Genomic DNA, 18,639 nt, shown 5'->3' on the forward strand with positions numbered 1-18,639 from the left:
GCTGAGGGGGACAAGTGTCCGCAAAGTCTACACATGTTGTTAATGTTAACACCATATTTGTTCTCTCCAAGGTCCATGGTCTTTACCATTAGGCATCCTGTCACTCAAGCCAGGAAGCGCCTCAGAGCTCATTTCAAATGATAGTAACAGTAATAGTGAACACGGATAGGAAGTCTGCTGTGCAGGCAGTGTACCAAGCACTTCATACATATGGACTCATGGGATCATCACAACACCCTATTATTATTACTATTATTCCCATTTTACAGATGAGGAAACTGAGGCTTGGAGAAGTGAAGTACCTTATTCTGGGTCTCATGGGACACGTGGTTTAAACTCAAGACTGTTCTAATGCAAGGAGCTGAAGAACCCTGCCCCAGATATCTGTTTGCTTCTATCTTATGAGTTAGAAAATCTCCTTCCAGGCTCCCAGGACCTTTACGCTGCCTTGCTCCCTGGCCTATCCAGGGACCAGAACTAACCACAGGCATCTCAGCCCAGAAACCCATTGGGTCCCCCAGAAAACAAAAGTCAGATTCAGAGGGAAGAAAATATATATTTTTTATTTAAGAAGCTTGAGAGGCTGGTAAGGGAGGGGAAGATAAAAGAGGCTCTGGTGATGGCACTGCTCCCCTCACCCCACCTAGTGCACTATTAACTGGATATGAGCACCTGAGAGTCAGGAAGGGGGGCTCTGGATCCCACAGCGCATGTTAGCTGGAACAGCAAAGTCTGAAAGGAAGAAGCTAAGGGTGAAACCAAGGGGCCCAGGCAGACCCTCCCGCTCTCTCTATGCCCCACTGGGGCCCAGGAAATCCTAATAGTCCTTCTTTGGGAAACTAGAGTTCTGGCCCTGAGGCCCCTCTACCCCTCAGACCCAGGAGTCCAGATCCCCAGCACGTTCTCCCTCAGACCCAGGAATCCAGACCTCAGCACCCTCCTCCCCACCAACTGCTCACCTATCTGCTGAGGTTTGGGCAAGTTCAGTTTGCTCATGACCTTGACAAACTCCTCACAGCTGAGGGTGAGCCGAGGGTTTAGAGTCCGCTCCTCCTCCACAGTGGATACTGTGAGTCCTAGTGGCCAAGAGAGGGGGAGGAATGTTGAGCTGTCCGGTGCCTTGGGCCTCCCAGAACTACATTTCCCAGGAGGCCTCAGGGTGCCTTTCTGGCCCAGGACTAACAGATTGCTTTCCTTCCTCAATGGGCACTGTGGGAAATGTAGTTTCCCACAGTTCCCTAAGTTCTATTAGGAAGTCCCAGGAAAGCCTATGCCTTCCGGATTCTAGGCATTGTAGTTTCTACATCCACACTCACTACACCTAAGCACTTGATCTTTTTGGCCAGAGGAGTTCCTGGGAATTGTAGTATGCAAGCCACAGCAGTTTGGTGTTCCCTCTCAAATAGTAAGTTATGTAAATCCCACACCTCCTCCAGGAAGCCCTCACCATGGTAATCATGAGCAGGGTAGATCAGACAGTCTCCTGGAAGTGTGAAGATCTTTTCATGAACTGAGTGGTACAAGGTCTTAGCACAGCCTGGGGAGGGAAAACTCAGAGGTCAGTGGAGCAACAGGATGAGAGAAGCTCCCAAATCCCTTCCCTTCAGGAAAAGGATGAGAGGATAAAAATCACTGTAGCTAAACCGTCTCCCTCATTTTCTGCCAGTAGCCCTTTGACTGGGTAGAGAAGGAGAGGGAAGGGCATTCTAGGCAGGTGGAACAGCATATGCAAAGAATTGGGAAATGGTGAGAATTCAGCATGACTGTAAACAAGGTTGGGATATGACCCTGAAGCACCAAATTCCCTCACTCTGGGGATGCCAAGAAAGGATTCTGGGCAGGGAAAGTGGATGGGAAGGTAAGAAACTGAAGACATGAGGCCCAAGAGGAGGATAGAGCCATGGTTCTGACAAGAAGCTCTGAGTCCTAAGTTGGGACAGGGACAAGCCTCTCTGGAACGTTCTGCCACCTTTCCTTTCAGCCTAAATCTTTCGATCTCATGACTGTGTTGGGGATGGATAAATGGAAGATTAGGAGCCTCAGAGAGAAAATGATAGAGACCAAGATGGAGAGATAAGGAAAGAGGAAGAAAGGCGCAGCCTGGGGATCTGGTTACCAACGGCCAGCTCAGCTCGCTGTGCCTCTGTCTCTTCTCTCTTGTCCGGCCTCGCTGGCCTCCTGCAAGGCAGCTAAATCCTCCCAATCCAGTGTCCAGCTCACATTCACACACATACTCAAATCTCATACCCTGATGTAAAAGTAAACACCTTTCCCGCAGAGAAACCCCTTAATCTAACTGTCCCCAGCAGTTATACCCCAAATGTAACACCACCTCCCAGCACCTAAACCACTGAATCTAGCAACGTTCTAGCAGCGAAATTGCCAAGTCTAACTTCCCCCAGCAGCTAACCCCCTGAATCAAACTCCACACCCGTCCCCGCACCAGCTAAAGCCCTGCTGGGGGGTTAAAAATACGCCCATGAACACTTTGAAACTCTTCTCTTGAAAATGTGACACATAATTCTCCTTGCCTTGACTTAGTGGTCTGGACTAAGTGACTCGCATCTAATAAATAGGATATGGCAGAAATAACAGAGTTTAACTTCTGAGACAAGCTCGTTAAAAAAAAAAAAATTAGATCTTCTGTCTGTCTGTCTCTCTGATTGTTCCCTCTGGGAGAATCCAGCTGCCATGTCATGAAGACACTCAAGCAGCCCTGTGGAGAAGTCTGCATTGTGAGGAACTGAGGCCTCCTGCCAACAACCAGCAAGAGCTCACTGGCCACGTCAGTGAGCCACCTTGGAAGGAGATCCTCCGGCCCCAGTCAAGCCTTCAGTCAGCCCTGGCCAGCAGCTTGGTTGCAACCTCACACAAGACCCTGAGCAAGAACCATCCAGTTAAGCTTCTCCCAGAGTCCTAACTCTCAAAACCTGTGTGAGATGATGTTAATCATTGTTTTAAGCCACTAAGTTCTGGGGTGATTTGCTTTACAGCAATAGATAACTAACACACACTCTTGACTCTACCTGTCCCCCAACCACTAACCTCTGAACCCAACTCTCCTCCACTCCAGCACTAAACTCCTTGAATCTAATCCTGACCCCCTAAAAGTCTAACATTCATCCGTTCATTCTTGCAACTGACACTTAAAACCCTGGCACCCACATAACCATACTGAGATCTCGGGCTGGGGAAAGGGGCCTGTGACCTTGCTGGAAGTCTGTCCGCCCACACCCTCGGATAAGCAGGGCATCTCCAGTGAAGGCCATGCTGTGGTCATCCAAGACGAAGGTGACACAGCCTGGGGTGTGGCCCGGGCTGGCCCGGGTCTCCAAGGCCTGGGAAGAGAAAGAGAGTACAAAGAGTCACCAATAAGGCTATGGCTTTACTCTCATGGTGAAACTGGCCTCAGAAGCCTCCCACCCCATCCCATCCCAGGGTCACATATAGATAACCTCTTTTTTTTTTTTTTTTTTTGCGGTACACGGGCTTCTCACTGTTGTGGCCTCTCCCATTGCGGAGCACAGGCTCCGGAAGCACAGGCTCAGCGGCCATGGCTCACGGGCCCAACCGCTCCGCGGCATGTGGGATCTTCCCGGACCGGGGCACGAACCCGTGTCCCCTGCATCGGCAGGCGGACTCTCAACCACTGCGCCACCAGGGAAGCCCCTAGATAACCTCTTTTTGATAAAAAAAAATACTGAAGTTAGATCCCGGACTTAAACCTCACTCCAGAGTAAACTCCCCAAAAATTAAAAACTTAAAGCAAGAAAATAAAATCATAAAACAGTGACAATGACAAAAATACAAATAAATATATGATCTCTGGTTAGAGAAGAACATCCATCCCAAAAGTCATAAATCATTAAGGGAAAGATCAATGGTTTGAATTTAAATAAATTTGATGTTTCTGAATGGCAACAACATCATAAACAAAATTTAAAGGGAATCAACATGGCGGCAAAATATATTTGTAACACAAATACACCACATAGTAGTCAGTGTACTTCATGTACAAACAGATCTTATAAATCCATAAGAAAAAGATAAGCACACTAATATAAATATGGAATACTAAAGAGTCATTTAAAATTGTCATTGAAATAAAATTCAATGATGCTATACACAAACATTTAATGGCAGGAAAAGATATTTACTATCCCGTAAGTGCAAAAAACAGGTTACAAAGCAACTTATACAATGTCATCTCTTAAAAAAAAATTTACTCATTAACTCAAAATATTTTTTTTCTTTAGGCTTTTCCTATATTATCTTTTTTTACAGTAAACATGTCATCTTATTTACTTACGTATTTTTAAAACACGTCATTTTATAATCAAAAATAAATCACAAAATTCACGATAAACGAAAGATCTAAACATAGAAAACCCAAAAAATTCTAGAAGGAAATATAGAAGAATATATATATTTATATATATGGCATGGGTATTGGTCAATCAGAAGGACGTCAGTTGTAAACAACCAGTAGTTAGAGTATATACAGTTGACCTTTGAGTAACACGGGTTTGAACTGTGCAAGTCCACATATAGACGGATTTTTTTCAGTAGTAAATACTACAGTGCTACATGATCTGGTTTGGTGAATCTGTGGATGCAGAGGAACCGCAGATAGAAGGACCAACTGGAAGATATACCCCAATTTTTGAATGTGGGGAGGGTCAGTGCCCCTAACTTCCTAGGTTGTTCAAGGGTCAATGGTATATGGTATATATAATTGTCTTATGTGTATAAATTGAACAAATTTTTTTTTTTTTTTTTTGCGGTACGCGGGCCTCTCACTGTTGTGGCCTCTCCCGTTGTGGAGCACAGGCTCCGGAGGTGCAGGCTCAGCGGCCATGGCTCATGGGCCCAGCCGCTCCGCGGCACGTGGGATCTTCCCAAACCGGGGCACGAACCCGTGTCCCCTGCATCGGCAGGCGGACTCTCAACCACTGCACCACCAGGGAAGCCCTGAACAAAATTTTAATATCAATTGAACCCAATCCAGCTTGCCACATAGATCAAGATCCCCTAGGCCCTTAGTGACTGAGTCTGTGTCTCAGGTGGCTTTGCTGATGATCAGCCTCCCTGTTTATCTTTCCCTTCTCTGGAATATCTAGAATTTACTCCTCTATCAACCCCCATAATCCTGCCTATCTCAGGCCTCTCCTGCTTGGGCCAACTGATAGCCTCCTCCCTGGCCTACCAGCCTCTAATCCACCTCCTACATGACCCTGAGGGCGGTTTTCTATCACCCAGATCCAATTTTGTCCCTCTCTGCTCAAAACCCTTCCCCAGCTTCCACTGCCCCCAGGGCACAGGTCCAGCTCCTCAGCCCCTGCTCTGGTGCCTGCTCACTTTTCCAGCCCCATGTCCTATACCATCCTCCTTTCCCCAGCTACTCCGAACCCCAGAGTCATTTCCAGAAAATAGCACACTTCTTCACACCTCTTTGCCCCTGCAATTTCCTCTTCTCCCATCAGTCCGATCTACCTACTCTTTAGAAGCCTGGCATTGATTACCCTTTTTCCTGTACCAGGGTCTCTTCTAAGCACTTTACATGACTGAACTCATTCGGGCCACACACATCCTTATGAGGTAAGTACCTCTCCTGGCCCCATTCTATAGATGAGGAAACTGAGGCACAGGATGAGAATGAACAAACTATAACTGTATGCAACAATATGGATAACTCTCACAGATGTAACCATGAGCAAAAAAAAAAAGTGGGCTAGACATAAAGAGTGGAGTGGGGAGGAGTGGGATAAAGTGGGAAATCTCAGTGTGCCTGGTACACAGGAAGGATGAGTGGTATTTCATGAAGCTGAGGTTTCAGTGCTGAATCCAGATGTAAAATATTTCTCTCTTGGTGAGGGCACATGGATTAGTGGTTAGGAGCAGTCTCTGGAGCTGGGTGACATGGGTTCTAATTTTGGCTCTGCTATTACTAGCTGTGTGACCTTGGGCAAGTTACTTCACCTCTCTGGGCTTCTCTGCTCATTTGTAAAATGGGCATAATAATTGTCCCCTCTTCATAGGGCTATTATAAAGATTAAATTATTTCATGTATGTAAAGCATTTTAAAAATGCCCAGGGAATTCCCTGGTGGTCCAGTGGTTAGGACTCCAAGCTCTCACTGCCATAGGCCCAGGTTCGATCCCTGGTCAGGGAACTAAGATCCCATGAGCTGCGTAATGCGGCCAAAAAGAAAGAAAAAAAAAAAAAAAAAGCCCAACACAATAATTGCTATATTATAAAAATAATAATGTTTTAAAATTCTAAAAACACTGATTTAGTGGAACCACCAGGTCCCCTGGGTTCAATTCCTTGCTCAGCCACTTTCTCAGTATAACTTTTGGGCAAGTCACTTTCCCTCTCTGCACTCCCTTCTCTGTAAAATGGTGAAAATGTTCTGATCTCACTATGTGGTTAGGAAGGTTTAATGAGATATATTTGTCAGAAAAGACACAGTGGAGGCTCAAGAACCAGGTTCAGCCATAGCAATGTTTTGTTTGGACTGCTCAGTAGTTATTAAAAGTCTGTATTTGTTGTTTACCCTTAACATTTGGAAGATTTTTCAAAAATGTATATTTGCAGCTTCGAATTAAAAAAAAAAGAAAAGGCTTTACAGTGGACAGACTACATTCCCAAGCATGAATAATCAACTTGAATTACGTAGTGGGTGTCCTCCATAATTGGGGCACACACCCCAACACTAGCCACAGGTCCCACCTCTCCTTGCTGCCAGGAAGTGATATTTGATTCTGAAAATTTTGTGGGATACATGCTGAGAAAATGCACTTTCTTACAATGCTAAGTGAGAAACAAAACACTCAGTATTTGTTAACTATTATTAACTTATTTATTATTATTATCATCCAATACAGAAATATCTGCAATCTACTTCAGTTAACAGCAAAGAGAAGTTTTCAAAGAACAAGTTAAATAACACCAGGAGGAAACAACCAGACACATCCAGAAAGTAGGCTATTCTGCAAGACAACAGGCTGGGAGCTTCAAAAGTCAATGTCATGGGGCAGAAAGGGTATGAAACTGTTCTAGATTAAAAGAGACTAAATAGACCTAATAGCCAAATGCCATGTGTGAACCTTGATGGGGTCCTGGTTCATATAAACAGCTGTAAAAATGATTCCTAAGCACTTGGAGAAATTTGAACATGGGCTGGATTTCAGAACTATTTAAGAATTATTGTCTATGTCGCTAGATGTGACAAAAATTTTGTCAGAAGAATGGTTCTCCAAGTGGTGTAGTCGAGGGAACCCTGAGGGTCTGCAAGATCAAAACTATTTTCATAATAGTGTGAAGAGGTCTTTTGCCCTTTCTCATTCTCATTCTCCAAGAGTTCAGTGCAGTTTTCCCAGAAGCTCCATGACTTGTGATGATGTCATTGCTCTCACAGCTGATGGATTGTGTATCCTTGTGTTTTAAAAAAAGTCGCAGTTTCCACTTCTGATACAGTAAATACGTTTTGCATATCTAAATACTTATTATTTATTTATTTATTTATTTTTAGCTCACCGCGCAGCTTGTAGTATCTTAGTTCTCTGACCAGGGATTGAAACCAGGCCCTCCACAGTGAAAGCACAGAGTCCTAACCACTGGATCACCAGGGAATTTCCCATTTCTTTTAAAAATTGAGATATAATTGACATGTAACTAATACAGTAAATATTGCTTGATAGAACCCAGGTAAACAAAAGCTTTTTAGGGCCCTCCATAATTTTTAAGAGGGTTAAGGAATCCTGGGGACCTGGGATTAGTATCTTGAGCAGCACCCCCTCTATATCGCTATATTTAACAGGCAACATTAACTTTCAGAATCCGCCAACCCTTACGGGAGCTAGAATGTTCAAATCTCAATCATTGCTTATTAAAACAGTAAATCCATTCTACAGTGAAACCATACAAATTTGGCTCACTGTGAATATAAAATGTACAACCAGTTCAAAAAGCCGTCTGGGGCTTCCTTGGTGGCACAGTGGTTAAGAATCCGCCCGCCAATGCAGGGGACACGGGTTCGAGCCCTGGTCCGGGAAGATCCCACATGCCATGGAGCGGCTGGGCCCGTGAGCCATGGCCGCTGAGCTTGCGCATCCGGAGCCTGTGCTCCGCAACGGGAGAGGCCACAGCAGTGAGAGGCCCGCGTACCGCAAAAAAAAAAAAAAAAAAAAGGAGAATGGATATAAATTATCATCAGTTCACACAGTGAAATGCTCTACGTCAGGGGTTGGCAAACTATGGTCAGTGCACCAAATTTGGCCTGCCATCTGCTTTTATAAGAATGACATTTCATGCCACATGAAAATTATTGAAATTAAATTTTCAGGGGCCATAAGTAAAGTTTTACTGGAGCCCAGCCATGCTTACTCATGCATGCATTGTCTGTAGATGCTTTCACACCAACAGGAAAATGAAGTAGTTACAACAGGGACCGTATGGCCTGCAAAACTGAAAATATTTACCATCTGGTCCTTTACAGAAAAAGTTGGCCAACCACTGCTATACAGCAAAAAAGGAAAGAACTACAATTATCTACAACAGTGGGTAGAGTGAAAGAAGCAGACATAAGAGTACACACTAGTTTCTGTTTATAAAGTCCAGAACAGGCAGAACTAATCTATGATTAAATAAGTCAGAAGAACGGTCCCTTGGTGGGGCTGTCAATGGCCAGGAAGAGGGACAAGGAAGACTTCTGGGGCTATGGGCATGTTCTGGATCTGGATCTGGGCGGTGGATACTCAAGTATAGACATATGTTAAAATTTACCAAGCTGTACATGTGCAATATGTGCCCCTTTTACTGTATAATATGCATGTTACAATTCAAATTTTTTAAGTGGGAGGAGGAAAATGAGAGGGAAAAATAGTGCCCATCTCCAAACGTTTATAAAGAACTCGGATGAAAACCAAACAAAATGCTGAACAATCATAAAGACAGATAATAACTAGTGGCAACAAGGATATAGAGGGACTGGAAGCCTCACACAACTGGTTATGGGAACATAAAAGGGTATAGCCGCCGCTTTGGATAACAGTTTTTTTTGTTGTTTTTTTTTTTGCGGTACGCGGGCCTCTCACTGTTGTGGCCTCTCCCGTTGCGGAGCACAGGCTCCGGACACGCAGGCTCAGTGGCCATGGCTCACGGGCCCAGCCGCTCCACGGCATGTGGAATCCTCCCAGACCGGGGCCCGAACCCGTGTCCCCTGCATCGGCAGGCGGACTCTCAACCACTGCGCCACCAGGGAAGCCCCCTGGATAACAGTTTTTGATAGCAGTGTGGCAGTTCCTCAAATTGTTAAATAGAGTTATCATATGATCCAGTAATTCCATCCTAAGTATATACCCAAGAGAGATGAAAACATACATCCACACAAAAACGTGCACATGAATATTCATAGTGGCATAATTCATAATAGCCAAAAGTGGAAGCAATTCAAACATCCATCCACTGATGAATGAATAAATAAAATGTGATATATCCATACAACGGAGTATTATTTAGCAATAAAAAGAAATGAAACACTGATACATGTTACAACATGGATGAACTTTGAAAACATCATGGTCAGTGGCAAAAGCCAGTCACAAAGACCACATATAGTATGATACCATATTTCTATGCAATGTACAGAATAGGCAAATCTATAGAGACAGAGAGTAGGTTAGTGGTTAGTAGAGTGAAAGAGGGGCACACTGGGGTGGCACCTGAGGGGTGTGGGGTTTCTTTCTGGAGTGATGAAAATATCCTAAAATGAACTGTGATGATGGATGTACAAATCTGAATATACTAAGTCACTGAATAGTAAGTACACTTTAAATGGGTGAGCTGGATGGTTTGTGAATTATACCAATAAAGCTGTTTAAAAAAACCAGGCAGGGACTTCTCTGGTGGCACAGTGGTTAAGAATCCACCTGCCAATGCAGGGGACACGGGTTCAAGCCCTGGTCCAGGAAGATCCCACATGCTGCAGAGCAGCTAAGCCCGTGCACCACAATTACTGGGCCTGTGCTCTAGAGCCCGCGAGCCACAACTACTGAGCCCACGTGCTGCAACTACTGAAGCCCACGCACCTAGAGCCTGTGCTCCGCAACAAGAGAAGCCCCCGCTCGACGCAACAAGAGAAAGCCCACGCGCAGCAACGAAGACCCAAAGACCCAATGCAGCCAAAAATAAATAAATAAATTTTAAAATAAATAAATAAATAAATAACCCAAACACTAAAGCTAAAACTTCCACAGCTAAGCCCTTCCATGTTGATTCACTGAAAACATCACGCATCCAGTTTAACAAAGGGCTCTTCTTGACACAAAACTCCAACCATTTCTAACACCTCTAAGGCTTCTCAACCCAAGAAATGCTTGTTAGCACCTGCTTATTATGTACAGTGTACCTAAATGTACAATGCATTTTCTTTTTCACCTGCTTCCAGAAAAAGGCTTGAAATAAAGAGGCTGTAACCAGTGGAGCTAAACCCTCTGATCCCACCCCCAGCCTTTATTTCCCCAAACCATCTGACTCAGTTTAACTGGCCTCGTTTAGCAAAACCCTCTCACTTGGAGGCCAGGTCCAAGTGACACTCTGTCCCCAAAGCCAGCCAAACTCTAAGTCTTTAGCAACTTTGACCAGAAAAAGTCCTGCCAGCGGTTTCCCCTCCCTCTGAGGGCAACCTTAGCACCCTCCTCACCCATCGTATTGCCCTGGGTTGAACTTCTGGCCAGAAACCTGCTGATTCTGCTTGGGGCAAAGAAAGGAGAGGAGGTAGGCACCTTCAGACCATTCCTGTGTGAGGCAATAGCAGGGCTGGGGTTAGGGTGAGGCAAGCAGGCTCCTACAGGGAGCAACATTTAAGGAGGCGCCCACTCGAAGGCGCCAGCCCTGCCTTTGCACCACCCTGAGAATGAGCGCCTCCTTAAATGTTGCACCCTGGATTCCTCTCTTGCCTCACCCTAGTCCCGGCTCTGGGCAACTGCATGTGCCTTCCTCCAACAGTGGATCTGGGAAGATAGGGCTGGGTCTCTCCCTCAGCCATGACCTTGTAATTCCAGCTCCCAGTCAAATTTTATGAGACTCCAGGCCAAAGAAGTTGCCCCTAGGTTATAGGAAACGCCATAGATGTTGTTGACTTAAGGGGATGGGCCAGAGACACACCTGCCCAGAGCCTCTAGGCTCAGTTTTTCACCTGGGTTTATGGCACCCTTCTCCCTGAGACAGAAACTCAGGGATCAGGAGCCCAGGCCTGGGGCCCCTCCTACCCCAGGAATCAGGAGTCCAGGCCCCCAAGCCCCTCTTCCCTTTAGTCCAAAAACTCCAGGCCACCACCCTCTCGGGGACCCAGCATCCGACTCACGAAGCGCCCGAAGTGGATGGGGTCTCCATCTTCAATGTGCATGTCAGCCTGGGCCCCACTAAGGCGGGAGATGACAGACTGGCAGCCGGGGAGTAGGGAACGGAGCAGCCCGGAGCCGGTAATGTGGTCCGCATGGCAGTGGGTATTCACTGGGAGAGAGAGGAGAGCCAGGTCCAGGAGGGCACAGAGAGGACGCAGGATTCCCAGCCCCCAGCCCCCTCCTCCCTCAGACCCAGGAGTCCTGGGCCTAACTTCCCACTCCACGCTACAGTCCCACGCCCTCAGGCCCAGGAGCCCGGACCCCAAACAGACCAGCATACAGCAGCTGTAGCCCTAGTTCCTTGACCAACTGGGCATCCCGATGCGCTGTCTCCAGAACCGGGTCGATCAGAATGGCCTCTCTGGACTCTCTGTCACCCAGGAGGTAAGTGTAGGTGCAGCTCTTGGGCTCAAACATCTGGAAAGAGGGTGGGGACAGGTGAGAGCACAGATTCAGACCCCCCCTTACTGTGGACCCAGGAGTCCAGGCCTCAACTCGATTCTCTTCCTAAGATCCAGAAGCAGAAGCCCCCGCCCCCCCCTTTTTTTTACTTAATGGGTTTATATTTAATATAGTACTTCTCACCATGGAGAGGTTACCCGTTAATATAAAAATTTTCTTGTTTTTGTTAAACATTAAATCTCTTCTCCATTTCAATGTCAATATAAAGTATTATTTTACATTAAATCTTTTCTCCATTTCAACGTTAGATACAACAAATACATTTTCTAAACTTTTTCCCCCCACCAAGAGATAAGTTTTAATTTTTGACCAACTGTATTTAATATCTAGGTATAATATTAACTTGGGAGATAACGAAACAAAAATCTATTAAAAATATGGAGAAAAGACTCCTCAGTGTTGCAGAAGGCAGTGATTATAACTAAACAGTGGCAATTTCCTAGGATTCTGGGCAAGAGTTTTCTTCTTCCTATTGAGAATTCTTAAACTATGAAATATTACTTTTGCAAAGTTCACCTTCCCACTTCTTTGACCTTCTTTCTAACTAGCAAATGCAAATTACAGACGGCATTTTTCAGTGCATTATTTGTTGTGAAGAAAACGTTTTGTTTTCCATTTAATATAGTACATCAATTTGTTCCTATTTATAGGGAAACCAAGACTATGAAACTACCCTATTTACTGTTTCTTGGGAACTTTCAGACACCAAAACTCAGTTCTGAACCTCAACAGCTCAAAGGTTTTCAGGGCAAGGTTTGATTCAGGAGGTCCATCAAAGTCAGATCTGTCCATTTCTCCTTCGTGCATATACCCCCAAACAAGCACAAATGCCTGTAATACTGAGAACGAGAGCGATTGCATCTCTGGCTTCTACTGCTTCAACAGGCAGCACCAAAAGCAATGAAAAGAGGACTAGGAACAATTGTGTTGAAACTAAGATCATGATGTTGAGATCTTGAGGTGACTGGTTCTTAAAGGCTGAAGGTTTCAAAGAAAGCGGTATTTGTTTAATTCTATCAGTTCAGGATGCTGAGGCTTAAGAGGTTCCACGTGACAGCGCCTTCCAAGTTAGCAGCCATTACAGAATCCCCCTGCCCGGAGTCAGGAGTCTGGGACCCCAGCACCTTACTCCGTCGGAACCAATGAGTCCCAACTTTCATCCATCCCCAAACCTGGGTCCCCGTCATCCTCTTCTGTAATGGAAGCAAGAGTCCAGCCCGAAGCCCAGATCGGGGTCCCAGATCTGGGACCCAGATCACTCCTCTTTAAAGGACGCAAGAGTCTAGCCCTACACCCCTTTCCAGGCGCCAGGGCCCAGGTATCTCTCCGGATTTAAAGGACCCAGGAGTTCCGCCCCTGCCGCCACCCAGGATCCAGTAATCTCGCTCCCCGGTCCAGCCACTGCGAACCTGCCGTAGGAGGATGGGGGCTCCAGACCCGCTGTATTGACTGAGCTGCCGCCCAGCGACCCTCAGTACAGTCCCCGCCATCGCGCCCGAGGCTGGAGACTGAGCGGTGCCAGCGGAAGCCGAACGCACCCAAGGCTGAACCCCGGCGGGCGGGGCGGGGCGTGGGCGTGGGCGGGGCCCGCCTTAAAGGGGCCACAAGTACCTGGGGCCGAGGGCGGGTGGGAGCCGAACCAGGCTGGGGACCGATGGGGAGACTTTAGAGACGGAGAAGACAGGAAGACCCAGAGCAACAAAGAACAATCACCTCACACCAGTCAGAATGGCCATCATTCAAAAGTCTACAAACAATGCTGGAGAGAGTGTGGAGAAAAGGGAACCCTCCTAAAGGCTGGTGGGAATGTAAACTGGTACAGTCACTAAGGAGAACAGCATGGAGGTTCCTTAAAAAACTAAAAATACTGGGCATATATCTGGACAAAACTATAATTTGAAAAATACATGCACCCCAATGTTCACAGCAGCACTATTTACAGTAGCCGGGACATGGAAGCAACCTAAATGTTCATCGATGGAGGAACAGATAAAAAAGATGTGATATATATACACAATGGAATATTACTCAGCCACAAAAAAGAATGAAATAATGCCATTTGCAGCAACATGGATGGACCTAGAGATTATCATACTAAGCGAAGGAAGTCAGACAGAGAAAGACAAATATCATATGACATCACTTATATGTGGACTCTTAAAAAATGGTACAGATGAACTTATTTACAGAGACAGACTTACAGACTTCAAAAACAAATTTATGGTTACCAAAGGGGAAAGGTGGGCGTGGGGTGGGATAAATTAGGAGTTTGGGATTAACATACACATACTACTATATATCAAATAGATAAACAACAAGGTACTACTGCATAGCACAGGGAACTCTACTCAATATTTTGTAAAAACCTATATGGGAGAAGAACCTGAAAAGGAATGGATGTGTGCATATGTATAACTGAATCCCTTTGCTGTGCACCTGAAACTAATACCACATTGTAAATCAACTATACTCCAATATAAAATAAAAATTATTTTTTTAAAAAACCAGAGAAACGGGCTTCCCTGGTGGCGCAGTGGTTGGGAGTCTGCCTGCCGGTGCAGGGGACACGGGTTCGTGCCCCGGTCCGGGAGGATCCCACATGCCGCGGAGCGGCTGGGCGCGTGAGCCATGGCCGCTGGGCCTGCGCGTCTGGAGCCTGTGCTCTGCGGCGGGAGAGGCCACAACGGTGAGAGGCCCGCGTACCGCAAAAAAAAAAAAAAAAAAAAAAAAAGACCTCTCAGGATATTAAAAAAAAAAAAAAAAACCAGAGAAACAAAGAACAGGGAGACACTCAAAGGGCGAGGGAGACACACTGGGAGAAGCACAGACTTCTCTCCCTGGAGAAGGAGAAACCCAACAAGAGACCCCAATACACTCATAGCCCCAGGGCCATTTTATAGGAAAAGCAGGTGGTTGGACCTTCATTGTTAGAAAGAAAAAAAAGTTTGGTTCAATGTCATTAGTGTCTTGAGGGGCTGTTGGTTGAGTGCCTGGTCCCAGAACAACAGATTATCCCATTAAACTTTATTTTAAGATGACTGAAGTATTTTATCAGGAATGTTTATGTCTTCCCAGGAAGAAATCATTAAAAAAAAATAATTTCTCGGGCTTCCCTGGTGGCGCAGTGGTTTAGAGTCCGCCTGCCGATGCAGGGGACACGGGTTCGTGCCCCGGTCTGGGAAGATTCCATATGCCGCGGAGCAGCTGGGCCCAGTGAGCCATGGCCGCTGAGCCTGCGTGTCCAGAGCCTGTGCTCCGCAACGGGAGAGGCCACAACAGTGAAAGGCCCGCGTATCCAAAAAAAAAAAAATTAAAAAAAAAATAATAATTTTCCACGATGTCTTGTAAAATCAGGTTGGGGATCATTTGGCTTCTCTTGGAATGTGAACCTCTAAAAGTGGCTTTTGTTCATTTACACCAAGGACCTAGAGTTGAGACAATGTCTAGTCATGGGCTGTCTGAAAGCTTGCTCTTTGGAATCATATCAGTAGTGAGAATAGGGCATCCCACTCTTGTCTGGAGGAGATAAGTCACTTTGTCACAGATACAGAAGGCCAACTGTACCACACCATTTGCCAATTTTGGTATCCATGGGGGTCCCGGAACTAACCCCCTGTGGATACCAAGGGAAGACTGTGACTCTTCCTGTGTTTGGGGAGATAGCCAGTACTCCCTCTGCAGTCCTCTACCCTTAGCTACAGCAAATCAATAAAACCCAACTTTGCCAGACTTCTAGTATATTCCTGGTGGGCTTTATCAGGGGAGAGACTCAGGGAGCCACTCAGAGACAAGGAAGATGCTGAGACTCAGTGATAACAAAGAGAGAGAGATCTGGAGAGACTTTCAGAGATACACTGGGAGATACAGAATTGAAATGAGGTGTCTGTCAAAGAAATATGGTCACTTAGATACACTCGAAGATTCTAGGAGATCGTGGAGGTGGGAAGAGATGTGGGGAGCAGGGAGCATTAGAGAGGGGAGAAATGTACAGGGAGAAGGAGAGAGTCTCTCAGAACAGGAAAACACCAAGAGAGGGGAGCAACAGGCAGAAAGAAAAGCTCAGACTCAAGGAGAGAACTTGGTTCAGTTATTCCTCACATTGAGGTCTCCTGAATGTCTGGCTCAAGCTGAGCGAAACTGGAAACCCAGAGGTGAGTCCTCAGTCTGGTTGGTGGGGGAAAGAGGTGCAGACATCAGGGCTAAAACAAGGAGAGGTACAGGGATTGCCAGGAGCTCAGGGGAGAGAGAAACCAGGAAAACAGGGACTCTGAGGCACACTTTACTGTGAGGGTCCCCCAAATAAGACCTCTCCACCCTGGGGCCCATTCCTAATTGTTTCTGTAGGATTGGTAGACGCTTACTTGTCCCTTGAAGGCGTGCACACCCTCTGGGGATTTTGTAGAGTCAGCTGCGAGTTATCCTAAGAGTTAGAAACTGGCATCACGCTTCCGAAATGTGTGACCTCAGGCTCAAAACTAAACTCTTCTGGGCTTCTCTTTTCTCATCTGTAAATTGTGGTTGAAAATAGTTTCTCCCTCACTGTGAAGATCTAAGAAAAGATACATGTGGGGACTTCCCTGGCGGTCCAGTGGTTAAGACTCTGAGCTTCCACTGAAGGGGACACGGGTTCAATCCCTGGTTGGGGAACTAAGATCCCACATGCTGCACAGCCAAAAAAGAAAAAAAAAAAAAAAGATACACACACCCCAATGTTCATAGCAGCATTATTTACAATTGCCAAAAATACGGAAGCAACCTAAGTGTCCATCACATGAATGGGTAAAGAAGAGGTGGTATATATATATATATATATATATATATATATATATATATATATATATATATATATAGAATGGAGTACTACTCAGCCATAAAAAAGGAATGAAATTTTGCCATTTGCAGCAACATGGATGGACTTGGAGGGCATTATGCTAAGTGAAATAAGTCAGACAAAGAAAGACAAATACTGTATGATATCACTTATATGTGGAATCTGAAAAATACAACAAACGAGTGAATATAACAAAAAAGAAGCAGACTCACAGATATAGAGAACAAACTAGTGGGTCCAATGTGGGGAGGGAGGGCAAGATAGGGGTAAGAGATTAAGAGGTACAAACTACTAGGTATAAAATAAGCTACAAGGATATATCTTACAACAGGGGAACATAGCCAACATTTTATAATAACTATAAAGGAGTATAACCTTTATAAATTGTGAGTCACTAGATTTTACACGTGTGATTTATATAGTATTGTCAGCAACTATACTTCAATTAAAAAAAGATCCAATGAGTTCACACATGCAAAGAGTTTGGGAGAGCACCTGGCACAGAACAATTGCGCAGGTGTTGTGCTCTCAGGGAGGTGGCTATCACTATTTCATCGTCATCCATGACTCCTTCCTCCTCTTGCTACTTCCTCCCAATTCATTACTAAGCCTGATGAATTAACCTCTCTAACCAGACCACTTTTCCCTCATCACGCCCTCTGCCCCAGTCAAAGAGGCAGCAAAGCATAGATGCAAATTACATGGATTCCAGGGTCAGGCTGCAAGTGTTCAAATCCTGGCCCTGCTATTTCCTGGCTGAGTGACCTTGGATAAGTCTTAGGGCCTCATTTTTATCTCTGTACAATGGGGATGAGAGTAGCGCCTCCTCTTGAAAAACTGCTGTCAGCATTAAATGAATGAACATATATAAAACACTCAAGACAGTTTCTGACATATATCAGATGCTGTAATTAACAACATAATTATCATATAATATAATTATCGATATCATATAATAATATAATTATCATATAATTATAATAGTAATTTTTAATAATTACTATTATAATTAATATATAACAGCCGCCGCACTGGTTTCTGTCTTCCACTCTACCTCCCTGTAATCCATTTTCCACGCAGCAACCAGTGAACCTTTTAAAATGTCAATGAAGACACTGAAGAGTCAAAGCAAACAAATTCAACTTTGGGTCTTGTTTAAGTACTGACTGAAACAAACCAAGCGTAATAAAAAGATTTTTATGGAATATGAGGTCTGGCATATAGCTTCAAAATCATCTGGGAGGAGTGAGTGGGGAAATGAGCCCAAATTACCCTTCCGTATAACTCCCACGGCTCCCAGGGTTCGCCAGACCTTGTGGATTATTAGACTGAAGACCCACCCATGAGGGGATGGTTTATGGGCACTTCACGGTCATTCCTGTACGGGGCGGGAAGGTGCACCATCACTTCCCGGGGGAAGGGTGCCAAGCAAGCCACCCTGGGCCTGGCACCAGGAGCTCCAGCGGGGAACAAGGGGGCCCGGGCACCTGGAGACAGCCGCCTTCCCGGCCCCAGGGCCGTAGCATTGGGGTGGGAGGGGCGGAGAATCCTGAATCACCCAGCGGCGAAGAGTGCCAGGCGCTGTGCAAATAACTTGACTTTTACTGGGCATCAGCTCGCTCTGAACCCGTCCCGCTCCCTCCCTCTCTCGAGGAAATTGCCAGCCTTTACTTGCCAGTGCCTTGAGGGGCAGAATAGGCAGCGGGCTCTTGAAACTGATTCGGGAGACGGAACTCAAGCTCCGAGCGGAATTCTCGAAAAGAACGGGGACATACAAAAGGGAAGTTGTCTCAGAAATCTCTTGAGTTAGGGTTCCCCGTGTTAACTCCTGCACGTGCTTGACTCCAGTCAGCCACCGTAGGCCCTGCAAGGCTCGGCACACTTTCCTCCGGTCCCTCGGCCCGTATTGCTCACCAATTGGCTTGCCTTGCGCACCCA

The 18,639-nt window shown here is 45.7% G+C and overlaps 2 protein-coding genes across 2 annotated transcripts; both read right to left on the minus strand.

Moving 5' to 3' along the window:
• Window positions 1-536: 536 nt before the first annotated feature.
• ETHE1 (ETHE1 persulfide dioxygenase) lies at window positions 537-13,410 on the minus strand. Its single transcript, XM_081215683.1, has 7 exons — window positions 13,280-13,410; window positions 11,681-11,825; window positions 11,369-11,517; window positions 3,209-3,338; window positions 1,448-1,537; window positions 960-1,076; window positions 537-732 (listed from the first exon to the last, which is right to left on the minus strand). Exons 1-7 carry the CDS (start codon window positions 13,358-13,360, stop codon window positions 680-682), a joined length of 765 nt encoding a protein of 254 aa, XP_081071809.1. The 5' UTR covers window positions 13,361-13,410; the 3' UTR covers window positions 537-679.
• LOC308605546 (small integral membrane protein 30-like) lies at window positions 12,392-13,254 on the minus strand. The gene has a single exon (XM_081215684.1). It carries the CDS (start codon window positions 12,811-12,813, stop codon window positions 12,649-12,651), a length of 165 nt encoding a protein of 54 aa, XP_081071810.1. The 5' UTR covers window positions 12,814-13,254; the 3' UTR covers window positions 12,392-12,648.
• Window positions 13,411-18,639: the final 5,229 nt, after the last annotated feature.

The sequence above is a fragment of the Mesoplodon bidens genome (genome assembly GCF_964165515.1).
Source record: "Mesoplodon bidens genome assembly, chromosome: 18".
NCBI classification, from domain to species: Eukaryota; Metazoa; Chordata; class Mammalia; order Artiodactyla; family Ziphiidae; genus Mesoplodon; species Mesoplodon bidens.